This window comes from Trachypithecus francoisi, unplaced genomic scaffold, assembly GCF_009764315.1.
Source record: "Trachypithecus francoisi isolate TF-2019V2 unplaced genomic scaffold, Tfra_2.0 Lachesis_group1, whole genome shotgun sequence".
Classification (NCBI taxonomy): domain Eukaryota; kingdom Metazoa; phylum Chordata; class Mammalia; order Primates; family Cercopithecidae; genus Trachypithecus; species Trachypithecus francoisi.
This window is the reverse complement of record NW_022681454.1, coordinates 45,285,606-45,295,666: the sequence shown is the minus strand read 5'-3', so window position 1 is coordinate 45,295,666 and position 10,061 is coordinate 45,285,606. Positions and strand designations below refer to the sequence as shown.

The 10,061-nt window shown below is 39.3% G+C and overlaps 1 protein-coding gene across 1 annotated transcript; it reads left to right on the top strand.

The window, feature by feature from the left end:
- The first annotated feature begins 4,142 nt into the window (after positions 1 to 4,142).
- DSPP (dentin sialophosphoprotein) lies at positions 4,143 to 9,507 on the top strand. Its single transcript, XM_033215973.1, has 4 exons — positions 4,143 to 4,193; positions 5,345 to 5,428; positions 5,560 to 6,555; positions 7,033 to 9,507. Exons 1-4 carry the CDS (start codon positions 4,143 to 4,145, stop codon positions 9,505 to 9,507), a joined length of 3,606 nt encoding a protein of 1,201 aa, XP_033071864.1.
- Positions 9,508 to 10,061: the final 554 nt, after the last annotated feature.

The following is a 10,061-nucleotide window of genomic DNA, read 5'->3' as shown; positions in this document are numbered from 1 at the left end:
TGGAAAATGAGGTCATTGTTTTGAAACTTCTTCTCTTCATATATGGTTATTTAGTGCTATAATTTCATCCTAAATAACTCCTTTAGTGACATCTCACAGATTTTGATATGCTATGCTTTCATTTTCAGTCATCCCATATATTCTGAATTTCCCTTTTGGTTTCTTCTGTCACCCATTGACTATTTATGAGTGTTCCACTTAACCTGAAAATACTTGTGGTTTTCCAGAATTCTTTCGTTATTGATTTCTAATTGCCTTCCATTGTGGTCAGTAAACATACTTTGTATGACTTGAATTCTTTTAAATTTACTGAGATTCATTTTGAGGCTCAGGCTACGTTCTATCTTGGTAAGTAGTCCAGGTACACTTTAAAAGAATGTTTATTCTTCTGCTGTTGGATGAAGTCATCTGTAGATGTCAATTAGATCAAGTTGGGTGAAACTTCTGTTTAAAGCTTTTATATCAATTATGTTTTTCTTTCAATTATTAATAGAGGGCTATTGAAATCTCTGACTATAACTCATATTAATTCAAATTAAGGAAAAGAAAGGCAAGTTTAGCTCACCAACCTCCACTGATGAATGTGTGTGTGGGTAAGGGTGTCACTCCCAAAAGTTACTTGAGTCTTGTTAAAAGTTGTTAGGCCCTTTAATCTGCCCAAGTAAATATGCTATATGAATAAAAAAGTATTTGCTATGAAAACAACTTCAAGGCAAATTTCGTTTCCATTCCATTCCATTCATTTCCTTTCAACCTTACTTTTTCCCTACATATAAAGCTTTGTGCTATATATAAATACCATATATTTTTGTATACATATTCTGGGGATATCACTGTTGCATAGTGATATAGCATTAGTGGTCTTATGTGTTTCACATTCTTTAATATTGTAACACAAAAATTGGCATATTCCTGAAAATGCTAAACAAGTATATAGAAAAAGACTGTCAAGTTTTTGAATGCATGAATTAAATAAATGTTTTAGGGATTACCTGCATTGTAGTACATCTAGGGTTCAAGAGAATGGTGCACTCATATTGCAAAACTTGTTAGATGTAAAGTCTAATTTTCTATTTTGCATTCTGCAGCTAACACAGATAATTGAGACATAATGGACAGCTAAATTTTTTGTCTTTATGCACCTTTAAACATCTTGCTACTTTTGATATTTTGAATATCTGTTTTTAAAATGTAGTTTGAATACTCAATGAATAGATTCTTAAGCTTTTATGTCACTGCTTATTTCAGTTAAATCAGAGAGATTTCAGAGGAGTTACTGTTTATAGATTGTTAAAGATCCCTCAGGCAACGTCAAGGCTGTTGCATGTGGACAGTTTCTTGAATTATAGCACAGAAACTTTAATATCTACCTCAAGAATGATAGGGGTCTTAAATAGGCAGTCATATTTACTAAAGAAACCTAGAGTTTTCTTAGATTGCCAACCTTGGCAAGACAAGAAATGTCAGGGTGACAGGGTTTAAGTGGCTCTTTTCAGATATGTTACACTGATTCTCTATATTTAAGATGTGAAACAGCCTTACAGGAGCTGTTTAATTAAGTGAAAGTAAGTCTAGTCCTTTTGGAACCGAATGGTTCAGTGAGCAAATATATATCAGCAAGTGAAGGAAGTGGGGAAGTTATTATGTGCTTCATAGACACGATGACACTTTATAACCCCATATCAGGGATCCTAAACAGTGATTGGTTGAGAAAATTATCAAACTGAGTTTAAATTTCGGCAAGTACAAAATTGTCATGCAAAAATCCAGGACAGTGGGCCACTTTCAGTCTTCAAAGAGAAAGATAAGAAATTCTGGATTTTCAAAGTCCTTTTGAAGCCTTTTAAGGTAAGGTGAAATATTCTTTTTACTCAGAACCAACTGATCCATTTAGAAAGAACTTTGAATTTCAAAGACAAAGCCAGTTTGATTTTAAGAAGCAAATACCCCTTAATGATTAGATTGTTTGCTTCCTTTTTGGCTTGTCATATTGATAGTATGTATAAAAGATAATGGATAATTGTGAGTTAAGGAAGAGATAGATTGGGAGAAAGAAAGACCTCATACTGAAAAACTGGCCAACTGAGGTGGAAATCTGATAATTAATTATCTGGGCACTTTGATTAGTTTTGATAAAAATGAGATAACTCAGATATCAAAAAATCCACCTTGGGCTTTCAAACAAGGCTTTAATTAGGCTTTGCTTTTCAGTATTTTATCACTTACTATTACTTATTATTGTCCCACATGAAATGAAATTTAGCAATCACTAGTGATGCCAAATCTAATTGCTAAATGAAATGAAGCTAAATCTCATTTCACGAGTAACAATAAATGAAATAATCTGAAGGAGGTTTGCAAAATTCTGAAGTCTGTTTCATGCTGAGAACACCTGGGCCATTTTTATAGTAGTCTTCGAAGTCATTCACCTGCCTTGGAAACAGTGATGAGCATCACGGAATTGTTCCGGAGTGGAGCTGAGAGAGAGATGTAGTGGTCAGATTTCTGGACTGTAGCTCAGAAATGGGACACACATCCCTCTGGCCTTGGCTGCAGGTACCTTTCCAGGATGCTGTGGCTCTTCCAAATCACAGTGCAGATGGGCCTTCTGCAGAGCTATGTAATGAGTAGGCTTGGAACTGCAAAGTACAGGATGACTGTGGCTTAGTAAACAGCTGGCCTTCACCCTCGGTGCCCCAGAGCTCTGCATGATACTTGTCCTGGTGTCACCTCAGCCTCACTTGAATCTATGGCATTTCAGAAGGAGCTCTAGCTGTTCTTGGCTTTCTGTTGAACAGCTGTAAGAGGGAGCACTTTTTTCCCCCTCAGTAGCTCTGGAACTGTGTCATCTCTCCTGTGAGAAAACACCAATAATTCTCATGACACTTGATATTCAGTGAAGTTTTATTATATTTTCCCTATCACCATTAAATTCAATCAAAGCCATTTTATGACATGCAGCATTATAATCTATACATGCAGTGGGAGTTCATGAAACAGGAGTAAAACTCTCCTTTCTATAGTAATGACACCATTACATCAAGAAATCCAACTTGTAATATAAATTGATTTTTTTACTCACACAGATTATAAAATGTCTGTTCCAACTTATCAGAAACATATTCTTAGACCATTTCTGAATTTGAATTCTAACAGGGATGAAGAATCATGATTTTAGAAGTCCCATATAATAATTGCTATCATTTGTTAGAAAATTGCAAAGTGCCTGAAGCAATGCTAGATATTGCTTATAGTCATAAATATTTATCAACAACATTCAGAAAATGTCTTTTTCTGTGCTTTGCATTGGAATACAATAATCACCAAGACACTCTCCTGGGTCTCGGGAGTTTACAGTAAATCAGGGCAACACACAAGTAACTAGGCAATTTTAAACAGTGCAATGTGTTACCAGTGAGATGTGCAAAACGACTTGGTATAAAAAGGAACGAGATACTAAATACCATTTGAAGTGGAGTCAGAGAGGGCCTCTCAGAGATAATTCTACCAAATTTCAGGATAGTTCTGAGGTGCAAGTTTTGTTATTATTCCAGTAGAGGGATAATAAACCTACTTAAATGTCTCAAGCTTACACAGCAAGTAGCAGGGGTAACATTTGAACCCAGGTCTCTGAATACAAACCCCAAATTCTTTCCACTAGCGTAGGCTCCCTCATGTTAGTAATTTCTTGCTCTTAAAGTCTAGTAGAGCTCAATTCTATAGATTTGGAGTAAGGATGACACGTGTTTTATCTTTTAAGCACAATTTCAGCAGAATTACTTAGTACTTGATTAAAGCTATTCAGAAGAGAAAAAGATGTTTTTACATCCAAGAATTGCGGAAGAACAAAGTTACAGCTATACTCTTTGTAGCTATATGGCTATTTTCCTTCATCGGCACAGGCAGAAAAAATCTAGGAAGCTACATTAGTGCTAAGCCTGGTGATGTCCCCATAACCACACCAGGTATTTTCTGGAACATCATATGTCTTCTCATGTTAGATACATGCTTCTTGCCCAGGAAAAGGGCAAATGCTTACACATCAAAAAAATATAGGATTATGATTATCACTTTTACTTTGTAAGTAATTTTGTGCTGTTCCTTTTTTATACAGCCATTGATTATTATTATTCCTAAAGAAAATGAAGATAATTGCATATTTTTGCATTTGGGCAGTAGCATGGGCCATTCCAGTAAGTATGCCTTTCTCAGAAAACCTCTACACTTTGTTATCTCTTTTAACCTAACATTAATACAAAATCTTGTGTGTGTGTGTCTGTACATGCACGTGTGTGTGTATATGTGTGTGTGTATATACTGTTCCTTAATTTTTTTTTAACAGGCTGAGTCTAAACATTTAGATTTGCACTAAGGGCTTTACGCGATGTCTGTGAGGTTTCAACCAAACCACTCCAGCTCATCGTCTCATTCCTCTATAGAAATTCACATCTTGCCTGAAGGATTATTATTATTTAAAACATTTATTCAGATTAATTTACACTTAGTGCCCAGAAGTCATGGAGACTTTGTCCATCTTTGCTTCATACTCTGTGAATTTCATTCTAATATGAACAAAGTCTGTGCTGTTTAGGAAGTTTCCAAGAAAGAATAATAAGAAAAAGTAGATTTTTTTCAACATATAGGAAACTAATGTTTCACTCAGAGTTATTATTTACGTGCTCACTTTGGAAAATTTGGAATATATGATAAATACCAATAAAAAATTGAGAAAACTCAACCATTTGTAATTTAGTAGCCAGCCATCATGTTTAACATTTTCATATGCTTTCATAATACCAAACATTTGGTATTTATGTAGTTGAAAATGTTCTCAAGTATTTCAAATGTGCTGTTGCAGAGCACAGAAGTATAACAGCGTAATACTTGATTTTGCTTCTGTGCAGGCTCTGGTCATGCCTCCTGTTCTCTTAAGAGTTTTGGTCAGGATTACACTTAGAGCAGGTCTTGTGCTAGTGCAAGAGACTTGTTGTGCAAAAACACCAGAGGTCTATCCCCTTGTCTTTCTACAAGACTCTTTCCTTCTACAGTTGAGATAAGTGGGCTCACCTAGCATATCCATAAAATTGGTAATACTGCAGTGAAAAATATCCATGTGCCCAGTTTAAATTCTACACAAGCCCTGTAAGAAGCCACTTCTCTTTTCTATCTGATTAGATCATACTTTGGCCTTTGTGTTAAACTTTTCTCCTTCATTGAGGAAAGAATGTGTGTGTGTGTGTTTGTGTGTGTGTGTGTGTGTGTGTGTGTGTGTGTGTGTGTGCATGCTCATGCACATATTCCCAAAAAAGAACCTTTTCAATAGCCAGTATTTTCTACTTGGCAGGTTCCTCAAAGCAAACCACTGGAGAAGCATGTCGAAAAATCCGTGAATTTGCATCTCCTAGCAAGATCAAACGTGTCAGAACAGGTATAGGATGTAATATATTTCTTTTTTCTCCTATTTCTGAGTTGCTACATTCTATTAATTTCCCCAACATTGCAATTTGCTTTCCTTCAAGATCACTGATACTTGTAATTAATTGAATGTTTCTTTTTCAGGATAAGTTAAATGCCAGTGAAACCATCAAAGAAAGTGGTGTTCCCGTGCATGAAGGTGATAAAGGAAGGCAAGAGAATACCCAAGATGGTCACAAGGGAGAAGGGAATGGCTCTGAGTGGGCAGAAGTAGGAGGGAAGAGCTTTTCTACATATTCCACATTAGTAAACGAAGAGGGGAATATTGAGGGCTGGAATGGGGACACAGGAAAGGCAGAAACATATGATCATGATGGAATACACAGGAAAGAAGAAAACACCACAGCAAATGGCATCCAGGGACAAGTAAGCATCATTGACAATGCTGGAACCACAAACAGAAGCAACACTAATGGAAATACTGATAAGAATACCCCAAATGGGGATGTTGGAGATGCAGGTCACAATGAAGGTGCCACTGTTGTCCAAGAAGATGGACCCCAAGTAGTTGGAAGCAATAACAGTACAGACAATGAGGATGAAATAATTGAGAATTCCTGTGGAAATGAGGGTAATACAAGTGAAATAACACCTCAGATCAACAGCAACAGAAATGGGACTAAGGAGGCTGAGGTAACACCCAGCACTAGAGAAGATGCAGGCCTGGATAATTCCGACGGGAGTCCTAGTGGGAATGGAGCAGATGAGGATGAAGACAAAGGTTCTGGTGATGATGAAGATGAAGAAACAGGGAATGGAAAAGACAGTAATGATAACAGCAAGGGACAGGAGGGCCAGGACGGCCAGGACCACGGGAAAGAAGATGATCATGATACTAGTACAGGTCAAAATTCGGAAAGTAATGAAGATTTTGATCCCGAAGGCAAAGAAGATCCCCATAATGATGCTGACGGAGACAACACCTCCAAGAGTGAGGAGAATTCTGCTGGTGTTCCGGAAGACAATGGCAGCCAAAGAATGGAGGACACCCAGAAGCTCAACCACAGAGAAAGCAAAGGTGTAGAAAACGGAATCACCAAAGAATCAGAGCCACACACTGTTGGGAAGAGCCAAGATAAGGTTAGTTTGTAAAGCTGATTTCTTTCAATGGCAGTTTAAATTCTTCCCCTCCAACTATTGATGCTAGCACAAAAATAAACCATGACAAGCGTCCATGTATTTTTGCATCCATATTACTTAACTATTTAAGGAAAAGCTAGAGTCCTTACTAGACTTCCATATAGAACAACTTTAAAAATCATACATTTCTGAGAACGTAGTTACAATTCTAGAAAAGTCTTATGTGAAATCATGGATCCCCCATGTAATTGCTTACAAAAGTTCCTACTGGGTAGGAATGTGGGTGAATTTTTAAGGAATCTAAACACCAGGGTGCTTTCAATTACAGAATAAAGCACATTTTCACAAATAACTGTGAAGTACTAGAAGTGGAACTCCTATCCCTTGGCAATTTTTCCCAGTTATTCTTCCTTAGATCAATGCAATTTTGCAGCAAATATTCACTAGTTAATCATTCTTTCCTCCATCCTTCCATAGGGAATAGAAATCAAAGGTCCCAGCAGTGGCAGCAGAAATATTACCAAAGAAGTTGGGAAAGTCAATGAAGATAAAGAGGATAAAGGACAACATGGAATGATCTTGGGCAAAGGAAATGTCAAGACACAAGGAGAGGTTGACAACATAGAAGGACCTGGCCAAAAACCAGAACCAGGAAATAAAGTTGGACACAGCAACACAGGTAGTGACAGCAATAGTGATGGATATGACAGTTATGATTTTGATGATAAGTCCATGCAAGGAGATGATCCCAATAGCAGTGACGAATCTAATGGCAATGATGATTCTAATTCAGAAAGTGACAATGACAGCAGTAGTCGAGGGGATGCTTCTTATAACTCTGATGAATCAAAAGATAATGGCAATGGCAGTCACTCAAAAGGAGAAGATGATGACAGTGATAGCACGTCAGACACTAATAATAGTGACAGTAATGGCAATGGTAACAATGGCAATGATGACAATGACAAATCTGATGGTGGCAAAGGTAAATCAGATAGCAGTGACAGCAGTGATAGTAGTGACAGTGATAGTAGTGATAGCAGTGACAGTGACAGCAGTGATAGCAACAGTAGCAGTGATAGTGACAGCAGTGATAGCAGTGACAGTAGTGACAGTAGTGACAGCAGTGACAGTGACAGCAGTGATAACAGTGACAGTGACAGCAGTGACAGTGGTAGTAGTGATAGCAGCAATAGCAGTGACAGTAGTTATAGCAATAGCAGTGACAGTAGTGACAGCAGTGATAGCAGCGACAGTAGTGATAGTAGTGACAGCAGCAATAGTGACAGTAGTGATAGTAGTGACAACAGCGACAGCAAGTCAGACAGCAGCAAATCAGATAGCAGTGACAGCAGTGATAGTGACAGTAAGTCAGACAGCAGTGACAGCAACAGCAGTGACAGTAGTGACAACAGTGATAGCAGTGACAGCAGCAATAGCAGTGACAGCAGTGATAGTAGTGACAGCAGTGATAGTGACAGCAGCAGTAGCAGTGACAGCAGCAACAGCAGTGATAGTGACAGTAGTGACAGCAGCAATAGTAGTGACAGCAGCAATAGCAGCGACAGCAGTGATAGTAGTGACAGCAGTGATAGTAGAGACAACAGCAATAGCAGTGACAGCAGTGATAGCAGTGACAGCAGCGATAGCAGTGACAGCAGTGATAGCAGTGACAGCAGCGATAGCAGTGACAGCAGCAATAGTAGCGACAACAGCAATAGCAGTGACAGCAGTGATAGCAGTGACAGCAGCGATAGCAGTGACAGCAGTGATAGCAGTGACAGTAGTGACAGCAGCAATAGTAGTGACAGCAGCAACAGCAGTGATAGTAGTGACAGTAGTGACAGTAGCGATAGTAGTGACAGCAGCAATAGCAGTGACAGCAGTGATAGCAGTGATAGTAGTGACAGCAGCAATAGTAGCCACAGCAGCAATAGCAGTGACAGCAGCAATAGTAGTGACAGCAGCGATAGCAGTGACAGCAGTAATAGTAGTGACAGCAGCAATAGCAGTGACAGCAGTAGTAGTAGTGACAGCAGCGATAGCAGTGACAGCAGCAACAGCAGTGATAGTGGTGACAGCAGTGACAGCAGTAACAGCAGTGATAGTGACAGCAGTGACAGCAGCGACAGCAGTGACAGCAGTGATAGCAGCAATAGCAGTGACAGCAGTGACAGCAGCGATAGTAGTGACAGCAGTGATAGCAGTGATAGCAGCGATAGCAGTGACAGCAGTGATAGCAGTGACAGCAGCAATAGCGATAGCAGTGACAACAGTGACAGCAGCAATAGTGACAGCAGCGACAGCAGCAACAGCAGTGACAGCAGTGATAGCAGCAATAGCAGTGACAACAGTGACAGCAGTGATAGTAGTGACAGCAGTGATAGCAGCGATAGCAGTGACAGCAGCGATAGCAGCGATAGCAGTGACAGCAGTGACAGCAGTGACAGCAGTGACAGCAGCGATAGCAGTGACAGCAGTGACAGCAGCGATAGCAGTGACAGCAGTGACAGCAGCGATAGCAGTGACAGCAGTGAAAGCAGTGACAGCAGTGATAGCAGCGACAGCAGCGACAGCAGTGATAGCAGTGACAGCAGCGAAAGCAGTGACAGCAGTGATAGCAGTGACAGCAGCAACAGCAGTGATAGCAGTGACAGCAGCGAAAGCAGTGATAGCAGTGATAGTGATAGCAGCGACAGCAGTGATAGCAGTGGCAGCAGTGCCAGCAGTGATAGCAGTGACAGCAGCGAAAGCAGTGACAGCAGTGATAGCAGTGACAGCAGCAATAGCAGTGACAGCAGCAACAGCAGTGACAGCAGTGATAGCAGTGACAGCACGTCTGAAAGCAGTGATGAGAGTGACAACCAGAGCAAGTCTGGTAATGGTAACAACAATGGAAGTGACAGTGACAGTGAAGGCAGTGACAGTAACCACTCAACCAGTGATGATTAGAACAAAAGAAAACCCATAAGATTCCCTTTGTGAAAAGTTTGGTGATGGGATAGGAAAAAAAGATTTCCAAGAAAGTAAAGAAAGGGGAGAGATAAACAGAAGACATATGTAAACATCCACAAAAACAAGTAGGGGAATCAAATCAAACAGTTGGATTCAGAACCAAGGCCTAACTCCTGCAGAGAGAGACTCTGAATGCATGACCTTTGGTACATGCCTGTTAATATTCATGTTCTGAAAATACTTTGTTAAAAGTGTAAGTCTAAACATAAAACAACAATTAAAATATTCTTTAATACTTCACGCAGAAACCTCAAGTAATCACTACATGATAACTTTAATTTAAGTGCCATGTGCTGCAGAGAATGTAACAGGCAGACACTTCTTAAAAGCAACCTGTGGCATCGCCTTAAATCTCCATAGTTATATATTCTGGAGAGGTGGTCTGCTTACTGCTGAGTAAAAGATGCTGTACTGTGATAGCCAACTTGGCTTTGGATTCAGTTGCTTGTTCTATGGAGGAAATACATTTATTTGTTACATGAAAAAAAAAT

Excerpts from the sequence above, each read along its gene's own strand:
- DSPP (XM_033215973.1), top strand. The coding sequence starts at position 4,143 with ATGAAGATAATTGCATATTTTTGCATTTGGGCAGTAGCATGGGCCATT. Across the intron at positions 4,194-5,344 it reads CAGTAGCATGGGCCATTCCA|GTTCCTCAAAGCAAACCACT; the intron begins GTAAGTATGCCT and ends TCTACTTGGCAG. Across the intron at positions 6,556-7,032 it reads TTGGGAAGAGCCAAGATAAG|GGAATAGAAATCAAAGGTCC; the intron begins GTTAGTTTGTAA and ends ATCCTTCCATAG.